The sequence below is a fragment of the Coturnix japonica genome, chromosome 2 (genome assembly GCF_001577835.2).
Source record: "Coturnix japonica isolate 7356 chromosome 2, Coturnix japonica 2.1, whole genome shotgun sequence".
Classification (NCBI taxonomy): Eukaryota; Metazoa; Chordata; class Aves; order Galliformes; family Phasianidae; genus Coturnix; species Coturnix japonica.
This window is the reverse complement of record NC_029517.1, coordinates 65,096,311-65,117,460: the sequence shown is the minus strand read 5'-3', so window position 1 is coordinate 65,117,460 and position 21,150 is coordinate 65,096,311. Positions and strand designations below refer to the sequence as shown.

Genomic DNA, 21,150 nt, shown 5'->3' with positions numbered 1-21,150 from the left:
CACCAAACATACACCTTTACTAGATCAGGTTGCCCAGGACCCCGTCCAACCTGGTCTTGAACACCTCCAAGGACGGGGCATCCACACCCTCCCTGGGCAGCCTGTTCCAGGGCCTAACCACTCTCCTAGTGAAGAACTTCCCCCTAACATCCACCGTCACTCGATTTCAAACTCCATTTCACACACGTAAGAACCGGAGGCAGCACACAGCAGAGCTCCACCGCCTCAGGACGAGGAGCAGATCGCCGAACTCTCGGCTCCATGCGATCGGTGCTCGCACCGTGCCTCCCCTTCCGGAGTGCGGGGAGGGTGCGGGGCCGCATCGTTGCTTCCTGTCCGGGTGTCCTCCTCCCTTTCCCCGCAGGTACGCGGTGGGAGTGAGCGGGGAGGAAGCTGAACGTGACGGTGAGTAGCGGGGGGAAACGGGGCGGTGTTGGTCCTGTCAGCGACGAGAACCTCCGGCCGTAGCTCGCTGCTGTGAGGGGCGGCCTGTTGCTGCTCTGGAGCTCCGGTTGTGGCTGGAGGTCTCGCTTTTTCTCCAGTCACTAAATAATGTGGACTGAGGGAGCTGGGCTTGTTCAGCCTGGAGAAAAGAAAGCTTCGGGGTGACCTCATTGCAGCCTTTCAGTACCTGAAACAGTACACCTATAAACAGTACACCTATAAACAGGTGGGGAGTCAGCTCTTTACAAGGGTTGATAACGGCAGGATAAGGGGAAATCAGATTATTTCTGCAGCTTTTGATATTGCTGAGAAAAATGTGGCATTAAAAAGCACTTTTCCTGATACTGGTCAGGAAAGATCTGAATGGGCTGTAACATAAATAGAAGTTCTGCTATGATGTCTTACCTTGCTAGGGAGTTTGCTCCTTAGGATTGACATTTAGAGTCCTAACTTAGCTCAGTTCTTTAAGCAAGAGTAGTAACTTGTATCCTGATCTAGTGATTTCTCTCGGTGATCAAGGATCACCAAGCGTCTAATAGCAGGACATGGGGAAATGGTTTTACATTAAAAGAGGGAAGATTTAGGTTGGATGTTAGGGGGAAGTTCTTCACTAGGAGAGTGGTTAGGCTGCCCAGGGAGGTTGTGGATGCCCCGTCCTTGGAGGTGTTCAAGACCAGGTTGGACGGGGCCCTGGGCAACCTGATCTAGTAAATGTGTATGTTTGGTGGCCCTGCCAGGCAGGGGGGTTGGAACTACATGATCCTTGAGGTCTCTTCTTACCCAGGTCATTCTGTGATTCTGTGATTTTTCTATCATGACAGTCTTTTCTGTAGTCATTCTTTACACTCATCTCTGAGAGGGATCAGAAACATGCACAAGGTTGTATCAAAAAGTTTGCTGCTGCCTTCTAGGGTGCCATCCATACATTTGTATCTACTGAACAAGCATGTTTAACCTTTTTCCATTTTTATGGCTGCCCCACTTTGTGATTAACTAACAGTCCACAAGGGAGAAATTCCTACCTTCTACTTCTGGTTTTTCATCTGAAGAGCTTTGAATTTAAGCATAGTTTCTATGGTCCCTAAGCTACTGTTACAGTCCTCAAAGCTATTCTTTCAGAACTTTAATAGGAATCTTGGTAGTATCCAGGTTTAAAGAAAAAAAAAGAAAAAGAGCATGGACACAATGTCAGTTTTATGCATTTCCTTCCTTTTCAAGCTAAACTTCTTGTTCCTTGTATTGCATAATTGTTGAAGTCAATGCAGGTTATGTTTGCTACACTTACTGTGTTATCTAGCCTCCATATGCTAGTACGTTTTCCATTTGGAAGTGGTGGGAAGAGTATTTTTCATGTATAGCAAGTATTTTTAAGGGGAGGATCACAACCAATTAAATAGCTGAGACCAACTTAATGTGATTATTTACTGCTGGCTGAATTAGATTCTCAACAATGCTTAAAAATGTGGGGACTACTGATGGACCAGTGTGCTTATTTTTGAGGCTGAGAACAAGAAGAAAAGTCAAAAGTCATAATCTGCCCTGAACTTGGAATTAAAAATTATTTGCCCGTCAGTCTAATAAGCTGCTAACTTCATTTGCCAGGCTTCCCTTATCTAATTTTGTTTTCTGTTGCACGTAGAAATGGCTGCATGCATTTAATATTCAGTGGATTGCCAGTCGTGTATACTTAGTTAGAGAATCAGGTTCACTTTTGAGACTGACTTCTTTCTCTTCTTGTTTTAATCTTCAAATTCTTTCCATCAGAAGTTTGTGAGAAATAGTGTGTAAACGTGACAGTTGAGGAATAATTTCTTTCACTTCAATACTTAGCCAATAACCGTTCGAATCTGTAGCTTTTAGCAAATTCTCACTGGTAATGGACTAGTCTGCTCTATTTCCTTGTGAAAATGAAGTAAATTAGGCAGAGCCTAGTGCCTTCATACCACTGTTTTCACTGGGATTTGATCATGGGGATCACTCTTGCCAAGCAGCCACTGGTATAGAAAGGCCAGTTTGGGATACTCTGCAATTGATATTAGTTTTCAGTGTGCTGCAAATAAGACAGTCCAGCTAAACTCTTAAACCTTTCTACACTCCGTGTAAATTTCACGTTTCACAGAATCACAGAATGACCCGGGTTGGAAGGGACCTCAAGGATCATGTGGTTCCAACCCCCCTGCCTGGCAGGGCCACCAAACATACACATTTACTAGATCAGGTTGCCCAGGGCCCCATCCAACCTGGCCTTGAACACCTCCAAGGACGGGGCATCCACAACCTCCCTGGGCAAACAATGCGTTTGGACAAACACACTTTTGTTTACTGTTATTGTTGGAAAGCAATCTATGATGTCTTATCTGACACTAGTGTTTCTTTCAGTTTTCAGTCAGAGGACACAAGGAAAAAGGAGGACAGAAAGAAGATCACAGCAGCACCGAATGCAGCGAATGAGGAGTCATGGATCTGAAATTCACTTCAGCAAGAAAATACGTTTCCATCAGTGTACCTTCCAAATCTCAGACTATGTCACCCCATATCAAATCAGTAGATGATGTTATAGTCCTTGGCATTAATCTTAGCAAGTTTAACAAGCCGGCTCAATTTTTCATCTGTGTTTCCGGAGTTTTTATGTTTTATCTAATCTATGGATATTTACAGGTAAATGCTATGAATTTGTGTCTTATTGTACTTCTCCCTGTTTAAAAGAAATTCTTTCAAAGTAGTAATATGCTACTATTTTAACATGTAAAGGCATATGAAATAGATACTCGCTGCAGAATCAAGCTCTTAGAATATAAGAGCAGTTTAAAGCACATTTAATAGCAATTTATAAGCAATTATAATCTAACATTCTACAAAAATTCACATGGGGTTGAGGTTTGGCTCAGTTCATTTTTATAATTTGTTTCTTCTGTGCTCAAGACATACTGCACAATACGTAATTATTTTTAATGTGTGTTTTGATATGTGATTTTATCGTCTTCTCTAAACAAATTCTAGAACCATTCAGGCTGATTGAACCATAGAATGGCTTGGATTGGAAGGGACCTCAAGGATCATCAGGTTCCAAGCCCTGTGTCGCAGGCAGGGTTGCCAGCTGCTGGATCACGTACTAGTTCAGGCTGCTCAGGGCCTCATCCAACCTGGCCTTGAATGCCTCCCGGGATGGGGGGCATCCACAGCCTGTCTGGCAGCGCTCACCACTCTTTCAGTGGAAAGCTTCTCTGACATCAATTTTCCATTGGCACCTCTGTATCCACTTGAGTTCAGTGACTGCAGTACAGTAGTAACTCTGTTCTCTCTGCTCATCCTTCAGGACAAGGCTGAAGTGTATGTTACTGTTATTTGTTAAACAGAAGCATAGAGTTCAGGGAAATGCTAGGTATTTTATTATTTTCATTAATAATTCCTTCTCCTGACACCTTTTTTTTGCTTCTATCTTGGCCAGTTATGTTTCTGTTCCTATTTTTATTTTTTCTTGTAGTTCAAATGAGTCTTCTCAATAAAGCAGTGACTGAAAAGGATTAAATCATGTTTTCAGTGTGGTTTTCCAAAAGACCTAAGAAGACTGTTCAAATGAAAAGTTTACTTCCAGATAGTTAGGGAGTTATCAGTGAGTAAAAGCAGAATCTCAAAAGGGAAATACTAAGCAGATTCTGTTGTTGTTCTTGATGCACCTACAATTAACACATGTGCAACGCTTGTGTTTTTTCCATTGCAAATCATTCCAGTTTAAAATGTCCCTGTAGCCCACAAATTTATAAGCTCACAAGTTCTGTTAATTTAGGCACTCAAAATTTGAGTTCCACACTTCAAAGTGATGAGAATTACCAGTAAATATGTCTCTTAGTGGAAATATGCATTTAATGTATTTTGAGCTATTTACAGGTTCTCGCTAAAAAGAATTTGCTCAAGTAAATGAACTGGGAAGGAGACAGGAAACCATCTATAATTCGAGATAAATATTAATGGATCAAGTGTATTTCCCTGATGAATCGATCCATTAATTTCAGTGGATTTAAACCAGCAGTACATTTATTTACTGCATTTTGGAGAAACTAAATTGTCTTCTTCAGTACTGTGCAAGTTGTATGAGACAAGTGAATTCTAGTTAATTCTAGTAAGGGCTAGATTTGCATAAAGTAAAATACTATTTTGAACATGACATTTTGCTGTATGTATGTGACATTGGTGGGGTTTTGTTTTTATAGGAATTGATATTTTCAGTGGAAGGTTTTAAACCTTTTGGTTGGTACCTCACTTTAGTGCAATTTGGATTTTATTCCGTTTTTGGACTAATAGAATTGCAGTTGATTCAGGACAAAAGGAGAAGGTATGTGGTTTTTTCCAAACGTTTTGCATGCTATCAGTCAAAAAAAGAAATATTTTGATGCTTATGGTAAATTTATCTTCTGTTGCGTCATTGTAAATGTGTTGAGGCTTTGTTAGAAGATTCATTATTAAAAATAATCTTATTATTTTTATAATAATATAAACTTAAAGGGTAGTGTTAAGAAATATTTTGTAAGCAACCATTTAGAACTCAGGCCTGTTAATGGTCTTGTTGACTTGTACTGTTGCTTTGTCCCATTTAAGGATAGTATTCAGTCTCAAAGTGAATTGATACAGGCTGACCATGCTGCTTGGTATTGGCATGTCTAGAATACCCCAAGTGCAACTGGGGTTAACTGCAGTAAACCCAGGAGATTCTTGCAATCTTAAATCCTAAGCATATGGGTTAGATTGATATGAGTCAGTGTGGCTGTTCTGTGGCTCTCTGTCCAAGTACTGCCTTTGCAAATTGCACACTGAAGCACTCTGGAAGCTTGGATAGAAGTTGTTGTGCACAGATGTTAAAACTACATTAAAACGTTATTTCCTAGTTGAGCATAACCATTGTTGCTTACAAGTAGTCACCATTGGTTGACTTATTGTATACTGATTTTAGTTAATAGAATTATTTTACAACCAATATAATTGAGAATATTTCAAGGCAGCTGACTTTCAGACGTGTATCAGATAATACATTGTCTACCAGGTAACTGCACGTTAACTAGTATTAATGTTTTCATTACCAAAACATTTGGTATTGGTTATAGTACTTGCCCTGGTATGTAAGTTATGTTGCAAATGTAGGCCCTCAATATATTTTTACCTTTTGTTTTATGTAATCCAGGCAACTTCTTGCAGATATTAAGAATCTGTTTCCTAATTTTTAGTCTGTATCTACACTTAAATTTTATTAAACAAATTGTTTGTTAATGCCTCAGAGTATGCCTGCGTCATATAATGAGTTATGGATAAGACAGCATTACCACAAGACATGTTGCTAACTGTGGCTTTGAGTATGCATGAGAAATAGGAGAACGAACACAACAGTTAGCTCTGAAAAATCACCAAGTGAACACAGTGATTGGTAGGTAAAAGCTAGTTCTGGATCATACGTTATCAGATGATAATTTCATCAAGCTGAAAAGAACAAACCTGAGAATATTCAAGGAGGATCTCCTCATAGCATCTGAATTGACTTTTCATTTCTGTTGAGTTTTTCAGTGGCACTTTTTCAAAGTTCTTCATTTGTAGGCCATCAGTGTTAGTATGAAAGCTAAGACAAATTGACATGGTGACAATGAAAAGATTACGATTCAGGTTACCTAGGTGTACTGATCTTTTGTGTTTCCTTTGACAAGTAACCTAGAGCCTTTGTCTTGTTCCTTGTGTGATATACCTTCTCAGAAGGAGGTTAAAACATTCTTGTTTGGACACTTTGAGCCATGAAGTTTGTGTCTTCCATTTGAACAAAATTTATTGGCTTCCAGTGAAAGAAAAAGTTTGAAACCAGTCTTTTATGTGCATTATAAAATTCCTGTTATGGAACAAAAATGAGTGAGAAAAATGATCAAGCTCTATTATGGACATACTCCTTTGTAAGAATTTTTTTAAGCTTAGTCTCTTCTAGATGTCTCTGTAATACCAACTTTCATATGTTTATATTTTGTAGAATTCCTGGCAAAACCTACATGATAATAGCCTTCTTGACAGTGGGAACTATGGGTTTGTCAAATACCTCGTTAGGATATCTTAATTACCCTACTCAAGTCATCTTCAAGTGCTGTAAACTGATTCCGGTTATGGTAGGAGGGGTTTTTATACAAGGTAAGAATTGGTCTTGCTGTTTTATTATTTATTTATCTTTGAGGGTGCAGTTGTATCTGGAATCCTGTACTTTGCTAAATCCCACTGACTAGGGAGGAACAGCTACCATTGCTCCTATAGGAGCTAGAATGTACATTTCTAAAGCATCTTCTCAGAGAAGGTGGTAAAAAAAAAAGTTGTATGGATTACTTGCAAAATTCCAGCTTTACGTAGACTATTAAAGTTAGTATTACTTTTTCTTAACAGAAGCACTTCATAAATGAACCATTTTTAGTGCTGAGATGAAAAAAAAATCAATTAGCATTTAATAATTCGTGAAGAAATCTACTCTTTTTGTTTGAAAATCTTAATTCATAACTTCTATGTATTATTCGAAGTAAAAGGATTTAGTTGGGTGTATATCTGACTTCAGTCATCCTTGGCTAATCCAAAATCATTGTTTGTATCTGAAGAACAGAAATGGGAATCTGGAGTACAGTGGATAAGACTGTAGTTGTGTGAATAAATTTCAGTGTTTCTGGAGTTAGTAGGTTTAAGTATATTATAAAAGGTTAACGTTTATTTGATACACAAGGATTCATTAAATCAGTTAAGTTCTGTAATGAAAATGTTATGGAACACTGTCAATAGTTACTTGTTTCTGTTACTTTGTGAGGTTATAGTTGCCTTAGAGTGAGCTTGTATAGTGCTTTTCTCTAAACAATAAAGGTAAACAAAATCCTTTGAATAAGAGAAAAATTAAGAAAATATCCAAATTCTCCTGAGTATGCTCAGATGCTGATTTGTTAGGGAGGAATGTGTGTAAGGAGTAAAATTATTATCTGATTCTTGTGATCAATTGTAGTCTGTTAAGATCCTTCTCTGCTTTAGGAACTGCTGCTGTAGAAGCAACTGATTTCAGTCATGAAAGGTTGGAGCATTAAGACTTCTGCTGGAGTGAATGACATCTAAACAGTTTTTCCGTTGCCTTCTAGTCTGCTGACAGGAGAAATACAAAATGCTGAGAGTATTAGAGTCTTATTCATGTTGTTTTTATTGCTTTTGCAGGAAAACGTTACAACATTGCAGACGTGTCTGCTGCCCTGTGTATGAGTCTTGGATTAATATGGTTTACTTTAGCTGACAGCACAGTTGCACCAAACTTCAACTTGACAGGTAAAGATACATTTTTCTAGTATAATAAAATGCAGACTTTTTATACTGTAGGCGTTCCATAAAACTTTTAAGAGCTCTTGGTGCCTCATGTATCCTGCTGAAAATACAGGTTATTTTCTGTATTTGTACTGGCAGAAACGTATCTGTGGAGGTAGAGACATTTACTCCAAGCCTTAGTTTTCAGGGCTTTAAAGCTAGGGAAATAACCACCCCTTATGTTGTAATATTACATACTTGTTCTCAAGAAATATTTACTTCCCTGTGGATGCCTTACAATAAATAGGATAAAAATTCAGTCTGAGGGTTTTAAAATTGCACAAGACTGTCTTCTCCAGTTCAACCTTTCAGTCTTGTTACATTTCAGAACCCTTATACGTATTGATGTTTTAACTCTTAGAGCATAGACACTGTCAATTCTACTGCTCACCTTCTGCATTTTTGCTATTCCTTCTTGTCTGTTTTGTTTTATTCACACTTAAGAGAATGCATAGTCTTTATCCAATGCAAATACTAAAACAGAGCATGAGCAAACATAAGTTTTGCCCATGTCATACCTTCAAGAATGTTACAGGTTGTTTGCTTTTCTGCTATTGACTTCCAGCCTCGGTATTGCTGGGTCATTAAAGGAATCTACACAGGTTATGTTTTCACATGAAAGAGTTCAGAAAAGAAAACAAAAACTGTCTTCTGCCAGAACAGGTACATATTTGTAACTAAGGAAGAAATACATTTGTTGTGGATGCCCCATCCCTGGAGGCATTCAAGGCCAGGCTGGATGTGGCTCTGGGTGGCCTGGTCTGGTGGTTGGCAACCCTGCACATAGCAGGAGTGTTGAAACAGAATGATCATCGTGGTCCTTTTCAACCCAGGCCATTCTATGATTCTATGATCTTATCTGTTTCAGAGCTAGCATAGAACCAGTGCTTCCAATCCTTTTTATTTTTGCTTTCTGTGGTATACAATGTTACTGCTCTCATTCATGATTTTCCTGCTGCTGCTTGGCATGTTCAATGCTGTTGCAATGAGCATAACAACTCCTGTTTTCATGCCCCCCAGCATCTGCCTGTAAAGTTTAAATGCATCTTGTCTCTACATCTCTTCATTCAGATGCACTTTCACTACAGATTCCGTATAGCTTTTCTCATATCAATCCAGTACTGAACCCATGTATTTGTCCTGTGATGTGCCCACGTCATTAAGTACTGCTTGGAGGCGGCATGCTAGCACGGATGGAGACATGCTTGGTCAAAAGTGTCACTCAGCTGGAGCTGATGCACCTTTCCTCTAGAAAGTTATTATCTGTATATACTGTGGTCTGTAGCATAGCCAATACTATTCTGGTACACTTTCTGTGAGATCTCCAATCTTAAAAACATAAGATTAAGAAAATTCAGCACTACTTCTTTTGAGTCTCCCACTCCTCATTCTTCAGGATAATCGTGTTCTTTTAAGGGACCAAGACTAGAACAGGCAGTAAACATGATTTTGGTGACAAAATTATTCGGCTCAACAAGTTTATATAATGTTTTACTTCTAGAACAGTGGTGTTTTAATCTATACATATCATTAATTTCTAACTCTTGCGATATTAAATGTAACACTTCCTACAGTCAGGAGAGAATGGGAATTTAGAGATTGAGAAATGAATTGTGACTGACATGAATAGAGAGTTATTATTTTTAGTTATTGGAAAGCTGATGATGGTATTGATTCTGTAATGACTTTGTTGTTGCCAGGTATGTAGCATAAAAGCAAAGCGTCTATACCTGAATAGAATTCCAGCAATGAAGGATTTTCACAGTGAATCCTCTTGCATTTTTCTTATCACTCTATTATTACTCTATTACCTGCTTTATGTTTCTGAGCTTTTTCAGGATAAGTATGGAGTGATTTTTATCACTATTCTGCTTTGATGTTAAATATTCTTAACAGGTTTTTGTTTTTCCTTTATTAGGTGTGGTCCTAATATCCCTTGCACTCTGTGCAGATGCAGTCATAGGAAATGTACAGGAAAAAGCTATGAAGTTGCACAATGGTTCTAATTCAGAAATGGTAAATATTAGTTTTTCATTTAGTTTTCTGTCTCACAGACTTCAAGAGCATTTAAATAATCCAACTAATATTGTTATCTGGGCAGGATAAAGGCTGAATTAATACAGAATTAACATCCTTTGCAATTTTGAAATATGTTCTGTCACAGACAACGTATACAATGGCAAAAGAAGGAATTATATCTGCTTTTCTCTTTGATATGTGAACAGTTACTTTATGAGTACACATCCTTTTTTGGTTTTTGGGTGTGGTTTTTTTGGTTTGTTTTTGTTTTTTTGGAGGGTTGTTTAGTTTGGGTTTTTTTGTTTGTTTGTTTTGTTTTTTCTTGTATGGCTTTTTATTCAAGGGTGCTGTTTTCTGTATCCAATTTCAAATGTATATTGGAGCTAGAAAAAACAGTCATAGAATCATAAAATGGTTTGGGTTGGAAGGGACCTTTAAGATCATCTAATTACAACTCCTTACTTTAGACAGGACCACCACCCTCTAGAGCAGGTTGCTCAAAGCCTCATCCAGCTGGGCCTCGAACACTTCCAGAGAGGGGACATCCACAGCCTCATGGGCAACATGTGCAGTTTCTTACCACCCTCACTGTAAAGAATATATTGCTTATATCTAGTCTAAATCTACCCTCTTCCATTTTAAAGCCATTTTCCTTTATCCTGTCTCTATATGCCCTTATAAAAATTCTCTCCTCGGCTTTCCTGTAGGCCCCCTTCAGGTACTGGAAGGCCAATATAACAATCCCTCCGTGGACTTCTCCAGGCTGAAGAGCTCCAGTTCTCTCAGCCTGTCTTTGTAGTGGAGGTTCTCCAGCCCTCTGATAATCTTCGTGCCCCTCCTTTGTACTTGCTCCAACACTGAGATGTCTTTCCTGTGTTGGGGGCTCCAGAACTGAATGCAGTACACCAGCTGGGGTCTCACAAGAGCAGAGTAGAGGGATAGAATTACCTCCCTCGACCTGCTGGTCATGCTTCTCTTGATGCAGCCCAGGGCCTTCTGGGCTTCAGTGCACATTGCTGGCTGATCTTTCATCAGCCATCACCCCCAAATCCTTCTCCTTAGGGCTGCTCTCAAGCCATTCTTTACCCAGCCTGTATTTCTGCTTGGGATTACCCCAACCCAGATGCAGGACCTTGTGCTTTGGCTTTGTTGAACTTCATGAGGGTGGATGGGCCCACGTCTCAAGCTTGTCCACATCCCTCTGGATGGCATTCCTTCAATGCTATATAAATGATTTATTTCAAGATACAATTTATTTTTGTATATACAGGGAAGAATCTGCCCTGCAGGCCTGAAGTCAGTGGGGAGTTTTCTATATGATCATGATCTTCATTTCTGAAAAATTACATACTGTTCTTCTAGCACATATAGTGTCTGTTGCATAGAATGCATTGCTTTTTCTCCTTAATGGGTTTCTGATTCTAGTGTGCTAGTGCTTAAAAGTCAGTCTTTTATGGAACATGTTCTGTTGTGCTGAAGTCAGAAAAAAATTGTCTTTTGGAACAAGTGGATGTATGTGCTCCTAATTCTGTGAAATACATGATTTTAGTATTATTATTATTGAAGTCTTATTCGTGTATTTCATATGCTTCTTGGGAACGTGGATTATACGTTCTTAGCCTGTGACATTTTCCTTTTAGGTAAACTGCTGTTTGAAGTTGGCATCTTTTTCTCTAAAGTTGAGTCAGGATTTTATTATGACAAACACTATTTGAATATGCCACAAATAAAAAGAGCTACGTGGAATGAAATTTCACTATACGTCAGCTGATGTGACTAGTTAATCTGGTTCTTCATTTATGAGTACAGCTTAAGAAATAGAGAAGAAATTAGAAGTAAGCTTCGTTTATGCATGCGACAAAAGAAGTTCAACATGCAATTTCTGGAAAATGGAGTATACTGAGAAGATATCACTGTACTCTTGAATTTAAGTCTGTACTTCTTAGTATCTTCTGTTTGCTGCTGCCAGAGGCAGAGATCTTAGCAGGGAGAACCTTATGTGACTCAGCACAGCCTTTTATAGCTATGATCTCTGAAATAGAAAACTCTACACAGCTGCTTTCTCACCCAATTTGTGTCTCATAATCAGTCATCTGACATTTGTTGCCTGTCTTAGAATTTCTCCAAAACTTTGCTTTTCATTCTCTATTAAATGAACAGATGTAGGTCTTGGTATTTTCTTCCGCTTATGGAAAATCAGTGTAGTGATTAAGGACATTGAATTCTCTCTTTGAGGCCTAGATTCTGCTTTCTTGGCTCCATCCATGGGATCTCTTGGAAAAGTTGGAGCTCACTCTGGATTAAGCAGTTATGAAAAGAGAAAAGATGTCTTGTAGATAAAATCATTTTCTAGAAGAGTGGTTACAGTATCTGATTTTGCCTTATGTTTGACTCTAAGGAGGACTTACTTTACCCTTCCTTATGAGGAACTAGCTACGTGTTGTTGAGTCCTTGTTCTATAGTTCTGTCACAGGAACATATACTGATCCTTATTTACTGTAATAAACTGCAAGTGTTTCATCATCTCGTGGCACTATTATCGATTGTTAGCGTGTTTATTTTTGCAAATTACTGAGATACTGCAAGGAAACAACTGATAAAGCCCTTGGCAGAAGAATCAAGTCTGTAATTGACACTGTGTTTTGAAACTGTACTAAGTCAATGTTTTCTGTTCAGTAACATGTAAAGTATTTTTGTTTGCTGCCTCCCTTTCATAAGGAAAAGGGCCACTGCCCTCTGCACCAGCGTGTGTATAGAAGGGCAGCTCCAGCTTCTGAACTATGCCAGAGCTACACATAGGTCAAGATTTGGTATCCTATAGCTATAATGCAAGTGTGTAGTATAGATGAACTGAAGTGACACAGGGGACACTTTGTGACACATATTGTGGTAGCTTATGGTAATTAAGTGCACATTTAATGTAATTTAAAAGCTTCTTAATGTGTAGCATAAATAGCAGAAATCTATCTGTCTTTGGCGTATTATTCAAGGTAATTATATAGTTTTCAGAAGCTTTACTTGGACTGTGAAATCCTGAACTTGGAGGATTTAACAGTCAGCACTGACTTCAAGATACCATCTAGCTTAGAAAACTCTTGCATGTAGTTGTGGATAGAAAGAATGGTTAATGCTTACTACTTTCATATGATATCACCTGGTAATTATTTTCTCATAAACTCTTCTAGGTTTTATACTCCTACTCAATAGGTTTTCTGTATATTTTGTTTGGATTAACTTGCACTAGCGGATTAAGCCCTGCAGTAGCATTTTGCTCACAGGTAGGTGTAAAAATTCCCTTTTTTTTTTCCTGCAGACAACCTCAATAGTGAATGTTGCTCTGCTTAGTTTAGAAAATCTCACCACTTCTCTAATATTGTTTTCATTGTGTAGCCTGGTTGACTCGTGTATTTCATACATTAAATATCTTGTTACGGTCTTTATCATATAAGATAATGTGATGATGTTTAAAAAACAAAGACAATGAAATCACAAAACCAAACTTGTAAGCTTCTAATTTCATAATTATTTTTCCATTATTTAACTAAAATTAAATAAGTATATTTGCATGAATGCATTGTCGAACAGCTTATTATTGCTCAAGCGGTTGATTAAAGTCTGAAGTTTTGTCATTTTTTAATCCCTCGGGGTTTGTTTTACATTTTCCTAACAGGCTTTTGTTGTTGTTGTTGCAGCATCCAATTCAGACTTACGGTTACGCATTCCTTTTCTCCCTGACTGGATATTTTGGAATATCCTTTGTTCTAGCTTTGATTAAAATCTTTGGTGCCCTTTTGGCTGTAACAGGTAAGAACGAATGATGTCTTTGCTGCTTTTGGGATAAAAACATGAAGTATTTTATCATTTAGGAAGGCTTCTGAGAATTATTGTTTCTCTGGCCTTTTTTTCTTTTGTTCACGCTGATGTTGGTTTGTTTAGTACGCATCTTTTCTTGTGTGTATTTGGGAACTTCCTCCTTCTTTTCCTGCTGCAGTTTGAATATAGCAGAGCATGTTAAATAGCATTGTGCAGGTGGCCTATGCTGTGTTATAACACAGAAACAGCACTATTCTAAACTGAGGAATGCAGCCAAGATATAAGGAAAAGATGAGTATTACTTGAAGCATGGAAGAAAAACATATTCAAGTAAGGTATGGCAGACACCTTAAGCATAGAATTTCTGGAGATTTCCAACAAATAATGACATTAGGAAAGGTACAAAGGATTTCTCTGAAGATTTTGTGCATATCTACACACTTTTAGTTAAGCAAACACTAAAAGTCAGTTCAAAATAAACTCAAGTGGAACAAGTTTTGACTCTTGCAACAGTTTATTCAGGTTTTTTTTATTAAATGGAATGGATTAATGAGTATTTGTTTTGGAAGTCAGGATATAAACTAAACAGACTTCTCCTGGACTGCAATGTCAATGGCAGAAGCAGACTGTCTGGCCTTTTGGTTTTCCTTTTAGGCTGACAGAGCAATTGGCCCAAAGAAACGGTCATATTTTCTGTTGAATCTTAATGCAGCACGTAACTATATCAACTATGTCAAGAAAAAAAAGATGTAAAGTACAGATGCAGGCTATCAGTAATGTATTAAAAACATTTTTCCCAGTTACCAGTGTGACGTATATGTATGACAAAATGAATCTCTCAAGTGTGTTAAAGGCTCCTGTAATCCTCTCCAAGTTAAGAAACTCACTAATTGCTGTTGTACCTGTTCTTCTGACAGTTCATATCCAATTAAAAAGTTTGTGATATGATGTTCTGACTTTAATATTTTTCTGTAAGTAAATGCAAGCCAGACCTAACCGTGCTGACAATCTCCAGGTTACATATCCCAATATCCAGATACATATCCCAATAACTGAGGAAAAAGTGGACTTGAAACAAGAGGCAGTCACAACTGTTATAGATTTTCAATCTCCATAGACAGTCAGACTTAACTCTTACCCCATCTATAAATGGGCGTAACCTTCATATTGAGTAATAGGTCATTTGGAAAAGTCACATAGAGAGACTGAAATCTTAATAGCTAGAGTTGTAAGGCTCTGTATGAGTGAGTAGACAGCTAGTACCAGTCTCAGCACCGCACTGGCAAGTAATGTCATCTAGTTATACATGGTCTTTATTAATATGTTAGCTGATACGTGTGCCTTAGAAACAATGATAAGTATTAAATATATTCAGTTTTGAAGGCCAACTGTATTGCTTCATAGAAGGAAGCGAGTTTATTGATAACTTTGTCTACCTTAAAGGAGGAACAGTATGTAGTTAAATCAAAGAAACTGCTGATAAGACAAATAACAGGAATTGTTTGCATTAGTCCGTTGTGTGTTGCATTTGTGTGTGTGAAGCTTTGACAAATTTTAGCATGAGATGATTGCTACCTGAGTGTGCCAAAGCTACAGCAAAATGATGAAGTTGTTGCAAGTGAAGGATTGTTTTCAACTTGAATCACAGTGAGTTTGTAAACAGTCAGCTGAAGTGTTTACCTATTGGAATATCCTCAACCATCAGGGTAAACAAAAATGACCCCGCTGTTAATTTTAGCAGTAGTTAATTGTAATGTCGACATTTTCAATGTATCTCACAACACTGAAGGAAAAGTCGTAATGTCTACTTTCAGACTACCCCTAAAATTCTTACTCTACTATGTGCAGCTGCTGGAATAGTGAATGGTTTGTCTGAATAGAACTTCCAAATTTAAAGTCACCTGTGTGAGTTTTCCAAAGAACAGGCCATTGCCTATCTAGCTTCTCTTGTTGCATGTGTAGTTGTTACAGCATTCTGTCAAGAATGGTTATATCAGGATCATTCCTTCCTCAGGTTACCTTTTCTTAAAACTTCAAACATCAGTCACAAGGGACTGGGGTGGGGAGGTGTAGCAAGATGCCATGGAACTACTTTGCTCTCCTCCCTCTCCCCACAAAAGCTGGTTTCTGTCAGGTAACGCTCTACTTCATTTGCATTAGCACAGAGGAAGATACGAACAGTTATTTTCTGGCCTGAAAATTGCATGCTCTGATATTCTATTAATTCTTCTCTGTAGCACTACCATTTCGTATTTGTTTTTATTGAAGTTTAGGGCATCTAGTAGCTGGAAGTTGGCCCAGATAAGAGGCTTGGTTCATGTGTTAAAGCAGCTCTTAAAAAAATTTTAGAAGAAGTATCTACCTGTGGTAAAAATTGTTTGAGAGTGCTGTGGAATGGTTGAACCTTCCCAGATTTCCCAGTGCCTAACCTTGACAATCCTAACACTTGAGCCCTTTCTGTGTTGGCCGTAGCAATGTGAGAAGGTTTACCACGCCTTGGAAGAACAACCGTATTCATTACTGTCCCCCTGTCAACCTTCTTCCTTAGTGGAGAGAGTGGGGTGATGGAGTTTAATGAAAATTGCGTTTCTATGAGCAGAATGAGAAATTATCAGACTTAATCGGGGGAAAAAGAAGAAAAGGCACTTAATTTAGAAGGAAATTGCTACATAAATATTTTAATTAATAACTGATTTGAAAGAACAGAAATAATCATGATTAGAAAAACTGAATTTAACCATTTTTTTAAATTATTAATCTGCGAACTGTTTTCTAATTAAAACTCAATATTTTTTTTCCACTCGTGTTTCATTTTTCATGTTATACAAAATTGTTCTATTTGATGTACATAAATTTCTTAAAATGTATAGAAATTCTTACCAAGCGGTCAAGGCTGGGGCAGATGAAGCAGTGATGAAGGCTGTTTCTTCCAGTGTTAAACTTGCTTTTACGAGGAAAAATATTGAGTGGGAGATGCTTGTGGAGGGTGAAACTTGCTTTACTGGAGAAAAAAATAAGCATGAAGATGCATAGAATCATAGAATCACCAAGGTTGGAAAAGACCTAAAAGATCATCCAGTCCAACCATTAGCCTATTACCAATAGCTCCCACTAAACCATGTCCCTCAGCACAACATCCAGTCAATCCTTGAACACCCCCATGGTCAGTGACTCCACCACCTCCCTGTGCAGCCCATTCCAGTGCCTGACCACCCTTTCTGAGAAGTAATACTTCCTAATATCCAGCCTGAATCTCCCCTGCCGCATCTTGAAACCGTTCCCTCTAGTCCTAATAACATGCGTAGTTATTGGTTCCTTTTGTCATGGTGTTAAGTTAATGCTAATATGACTGTAGTAATGAGAAAAGATTCCTTGTTATAGCAAAAAGTACTTTGTGCTCATCAAAATATTTTCTGCTGCTAAAAAACCTGGTTTTCTACTGTAGTTGTTCAAGATTATTTAATAAATGGAAGCCTGTGCTGTCATGTAACATCTTATCTGGCCCTTCATAGCTGAATTTGTACACCTGGCTGCGCTGTTAACATTTTTCAAGGTTTTCATAATACTTTTACTTGTTTACTGTTTGCATGTTTCAGTGCTAAATGATACACGTTTCCAAATAAGCAGTTTACTAGCAACATTTCATTCATAATCGTAGCAAAATAGCAGATTGCTTGCAGAATTGTGTTCCCAGCTTTTCTTACAGCCTTGTTTTTGCTAGTGATGAGATCACATGTGGGAGAAGGCCTACTAAGAACTTAAGGAAAGCTTATTAATGCATAGTCATTGAAGTCAGGCATCTTACGGTCTTCTAGATTCCTAGTCAAAGTTACGTTTCTCTGCACTGCTATATAGCTGAAATTGCATTAACTTCAAAAGAATTACAATATGGCTGCTCTCATTCCACTTAAAAATAAAGCTCAAAGCAACTGTCTAGACTTCTGGACTGTGATAAAATCACATGAGAATGGCAAGAGATTTGGAGTGTCCAAGTCCCGTTGGATCCGAATCCACTTCTTTCAGCTTTAACAGACCAAAGGTTTTAGTTCACATTATCAGTTACTTGCAGGGAGTGTTCATTGCTTTCAGATATTACAAGTTGATTAGAGTAAAGCTGTTAAACACCAAGTCTTGTTCTGGGAGATTTTGTGCTGCAGATTCTGGGACTAGAGATGATACTACTTGGATGGTGTACTTGTTTTCCTTAACATAGAATCATATAATCTTTGCTAGAGTTGGAAGGGCCCTTTAAAGGTCATCTGGTCCAATTCCCCTGCAGTGAACAGGGGCATCCACAGCTAGATCAGGTTGCTTAGAGCCTGATCCAGCCTGGCATCTGGGGATGGAGCATCCACCCCATCTCTGGGTAGCCTGCTCCAGTGCCTCACCACTATTATTGTAGAGGCTTTTTTCTTACATGCTACCTAAATTTACCCTTGCTAAGTTTGAAACCATTTCCCTTTGTCCTGATTCATGATTTTAACGTTACTTTACACTGGAGAGGTGCATCTACACTTCGCCTTTGCACCAGGGATGACAATGAGTGTAGCCAGATCCCTAACTGTTTAGCGAAGGTGTCTACTAATATCGGAGACTGTCTTGCGTTCTTATGCTGTCAGTGGATTCTTAAAGAAATAATTTTCTGTTTTTTCTCTGCAGTAACAACAGGAAGAAAAGCAATGACAATTGTGCTTTCTTTTTTGTTCTTTGCGAAGCCATTCACATTCCAGTAAGTATTTGTAATTTTAAGTGTATTTTTATATATTTTATTTTATATATTCTATTTAAGAAAAAAGTTGATCGTGGCTTTATAACAGTAGTTAATAGTATTCAGGCTTCAATGGTTTTTGTTCTATATTTATGATTTATGTTTAGGATTTATGATACTGATACTTAATGAATTGTTTGGGTACTTCCTCTGGGAAGGTTTAGATAAAGGGAGGCCTTTCTTCAGTATTACATCTTCTCTGAGAACAAGCTTGAATTCCTAGCTAGCTTTAAATGACAAGTGGAAGCCTCTCCTATCTGGGGAGAAATTTAAAATTAAAATGAAGATAGAGCTCAATGCCCAAATGCTGTTTATTACAGGTAAAAATGTTGAGGCTTAAAATACCAGGGCTTAAACAAGAAGTGTGCATTGGGAAGTATAGACATAAGACACCGAGTGAGTGTGTTTTAGACCACTAGTAGAGAGAATAGCTCTCTTAAATGTAGACGAGGAAAATATACTAAAACCTCTCTGTACTTTAACAGATCTTTCTTATATGAATAATGTTGTTTGTTTTTTTAACCATAAAACCACCTTAAAAAACTGTCCATTCAGTACAAGGAAAGAAAGGATTGCAGCACGGTAGTAATGGATATTCAAGGACGTTCTTTCTCCAAGTCCACTAACTTGTTTGTTACTGTGTTTTCTAGTGTTTTCTTTTTAACTTCTTCTCTCATAAATTAGGATATTTATTTTAATCTCTAAATCATAAATGCTGTTCAGTATAAAGTCCTAATGGTAACCTCTTTTCCTTCCTTTCTCTCCCCTTCAGATACGTGTGGTCAGGCTTACTGGTTGTCCTTGGGATATTTCTTAATGTTTACAGTAAGAATATGGATAAAATCAAGCTGCCTTCCCTGCATGGTATTTGGAAAAGAAATGTGGAAGAAAGAAAAACAAGGACGTTGTCACAAACTGTATAGAGAATGGTTGATGCCATGTCTAGACTCTGACTTCCTGTTTTATTGGAACGGTCTTCAACTGATTCGCTTTCCAAAGGGAACATTATTAAAACCAAAGGAGCTGAAGGCACAGTCTCTGCTTGCAGATGGCTGGAAATGCACATTTTTGTGAGCCCTTTCTCCAGAGCACTTGAATTCATCGTGAAAGGCATTATAGGCCTTAACCAGGTGGCATTATCAGGCAATGAAGGACAGCAGCTCCTTGCAAACTGCTGAGAAGCTGCACTCTGAATGTGACACAGTAGAAGACTTACTTGGGCATTTTAATGATATTGGCCACGTGTCTGATTCCAGATTAGTGTTTCTTAGTCTTCGTTAATTGTCTGGCTGAGGTAATTTAAATGTTAATTCACTGTATTCACATTTAATGGAACCTAATTATCAACTGGTTGACCAAATTGCAGTTTTAAAGGTGCAAGATTTAGAATATGGTATGTTGTCACTCTTTGTCACGTTAAATAAAAATGCTGTGTTTTTAATAAGTTACTGATCAGGTCATCACAAAACTTATTGTCATAACTCCCGTTTTACTGGAAATCTTAAGGTGTCATTCTGCTCGGTGGTCATCACTTGCAAGAAATGAGAATAAGACTCTGTTTGAGCAGTCAACACCCGTGCTTTTACAACAGTGGAAGTGGACTTTGGACATCAAGTAGCTGAGAACAGAAAATGAAAATGTCGTGATTGAAATAGTGGTGTAAGAGATTGTAGTTCGCTTATTCTATGGGGAAGCAGGAAAATTTCCATGGCCTATGGCCCTCTTTGTCAAAGTGGTGTGATGAGATACGAAAGAAGGTTCTCTGAACTAGTATCATCAAATTAAAATTCTCTATTTTCAGTATTGGCCTAAAGAATAACAGCATCTGATACTGGATTTGAGATATGGATCATGTCGGTCTCTGTGTGGTAATGAATTTAAGAAGGTTAGTGTTCAGACCACAATTTCCTTTGTTTTGTGATAGGAGGAGGCAATTTACTTCCAGTCTTTTCATTGTGAATTTGAGAAGATTGAGTCCATTTTTCTTTCCAGCTTTCCTTTTTGACTCATTTTGAATCACTTGCCTTCTCTTTCATTGTATGTATTTAACACTAGCACTTTAAAAATACAGATCACTTTACAGTTCATTGTTCTCACACAGTCATGGTAGTGTTTGTTGTCGCATCCTTTGCATCTTGTTTTCTTTTGTTTCATAAAAAAAATTGATGACTTATTCAACTTAGACAACTGGAGCTTTGATAATAAGAACTGTGCGGTCAGAAATTTCTAGTTGCTACATTATTTATTGCGGGCTGGATTAGGTGGAAAGGTGTGAATTTGACACATAGGCACCTTGAAACAAAGAGAGGAAGGACCTGCCATGGTTAGCATCAGTGTCCATACTGCAATCAGAGTTGTACATAAGAGATGAAAAAGGGTTATAATTTCAGGTTTGGTGCAAGAGGGGATTTTAGACCAAGTCTTTCCCCTGGAACTCCTTTATTCCCATGCATTCTTTTCCCTAAATTAGGTTACTCTTTGCAGTGGGGTTATCTATCAGGCTTAAAAGGGAGGTGGCTTTTGAGCCAGTGAAAAGGAAGCAATTACAGACCACTGGCATCTCAATTCATCCTGATGGAACTTGGTGATTAGAATTCGAGCTGCAGTTTGGACAATGTTTCAGTCTCAATTGTGCCATCTGTAACCTGTGTCTGTTACTAAACTCTACTGAACTTCCAGGAACCAAATGATGTGAAAGCTACATACATACATAAGATCAAAAGAAGCATATAAAGGTCAAAAAAAGCATAAAAGAAACA

General features: G+C 38.1%; 1 protein-coding gene across 3 annotated transcripts; it reads left to right on the top strand.

The window, feature by feature from the left end:
• Positions 1–271: 271 nt before the first annotated feature.
• On the top strand, positions 272–20,573 carry SLC35B3 (solute carrier family 35 member B3). 3 transcript variants are annotated; one of them, XR_004306108.1, is made up of 11 exons: positions 272–405; positions 2,824–3,102; positions 4,656–4,777; positions 6,446–6,600; positions 7,648–7,755; positions 9,710–9,807; positions 12,996–13,088; positions 13,503–13,614; positions 15,638–15,757; positions 18,283–18,352; positions 19,164–20,483. XR_004306108.1 is itself a non-coding variant. In XM_015854630.2 (10 exons), the coding sequence occupies exons 2-10, from the start codon at positions 2,902–2,904 to the stop codon at positions 19,312–19,314; spliced, it is 1,110 nt and encodes a 369-aa protein (XP_015710116.1). In that variant the 5' UTR covers positions 272–405; positions 2,824–2,901; the 3' UTR covers positions 19,315–20,573. The 3 variants fall into 3 exon arrangements, 2 of the variants coding, with proteins under 2 accessions (XP_015710116.1, XP_015710118.1); XM_015854630.2 differs by lacking the exon at positions 15,638–15,757 and having other exon boundaries at positions 19,164–20,573; XM_015854632.2 differs by lacking the exons at positions 15,638–15,757; positions 19,164–20,483 and adding an exon at positions 18,436–19,144 and having other exon boundaries at positions 18,283–18,384.
• The last annotated feature ends 577 nt before the right edge of the window (positions 20,574–21,150 follow it).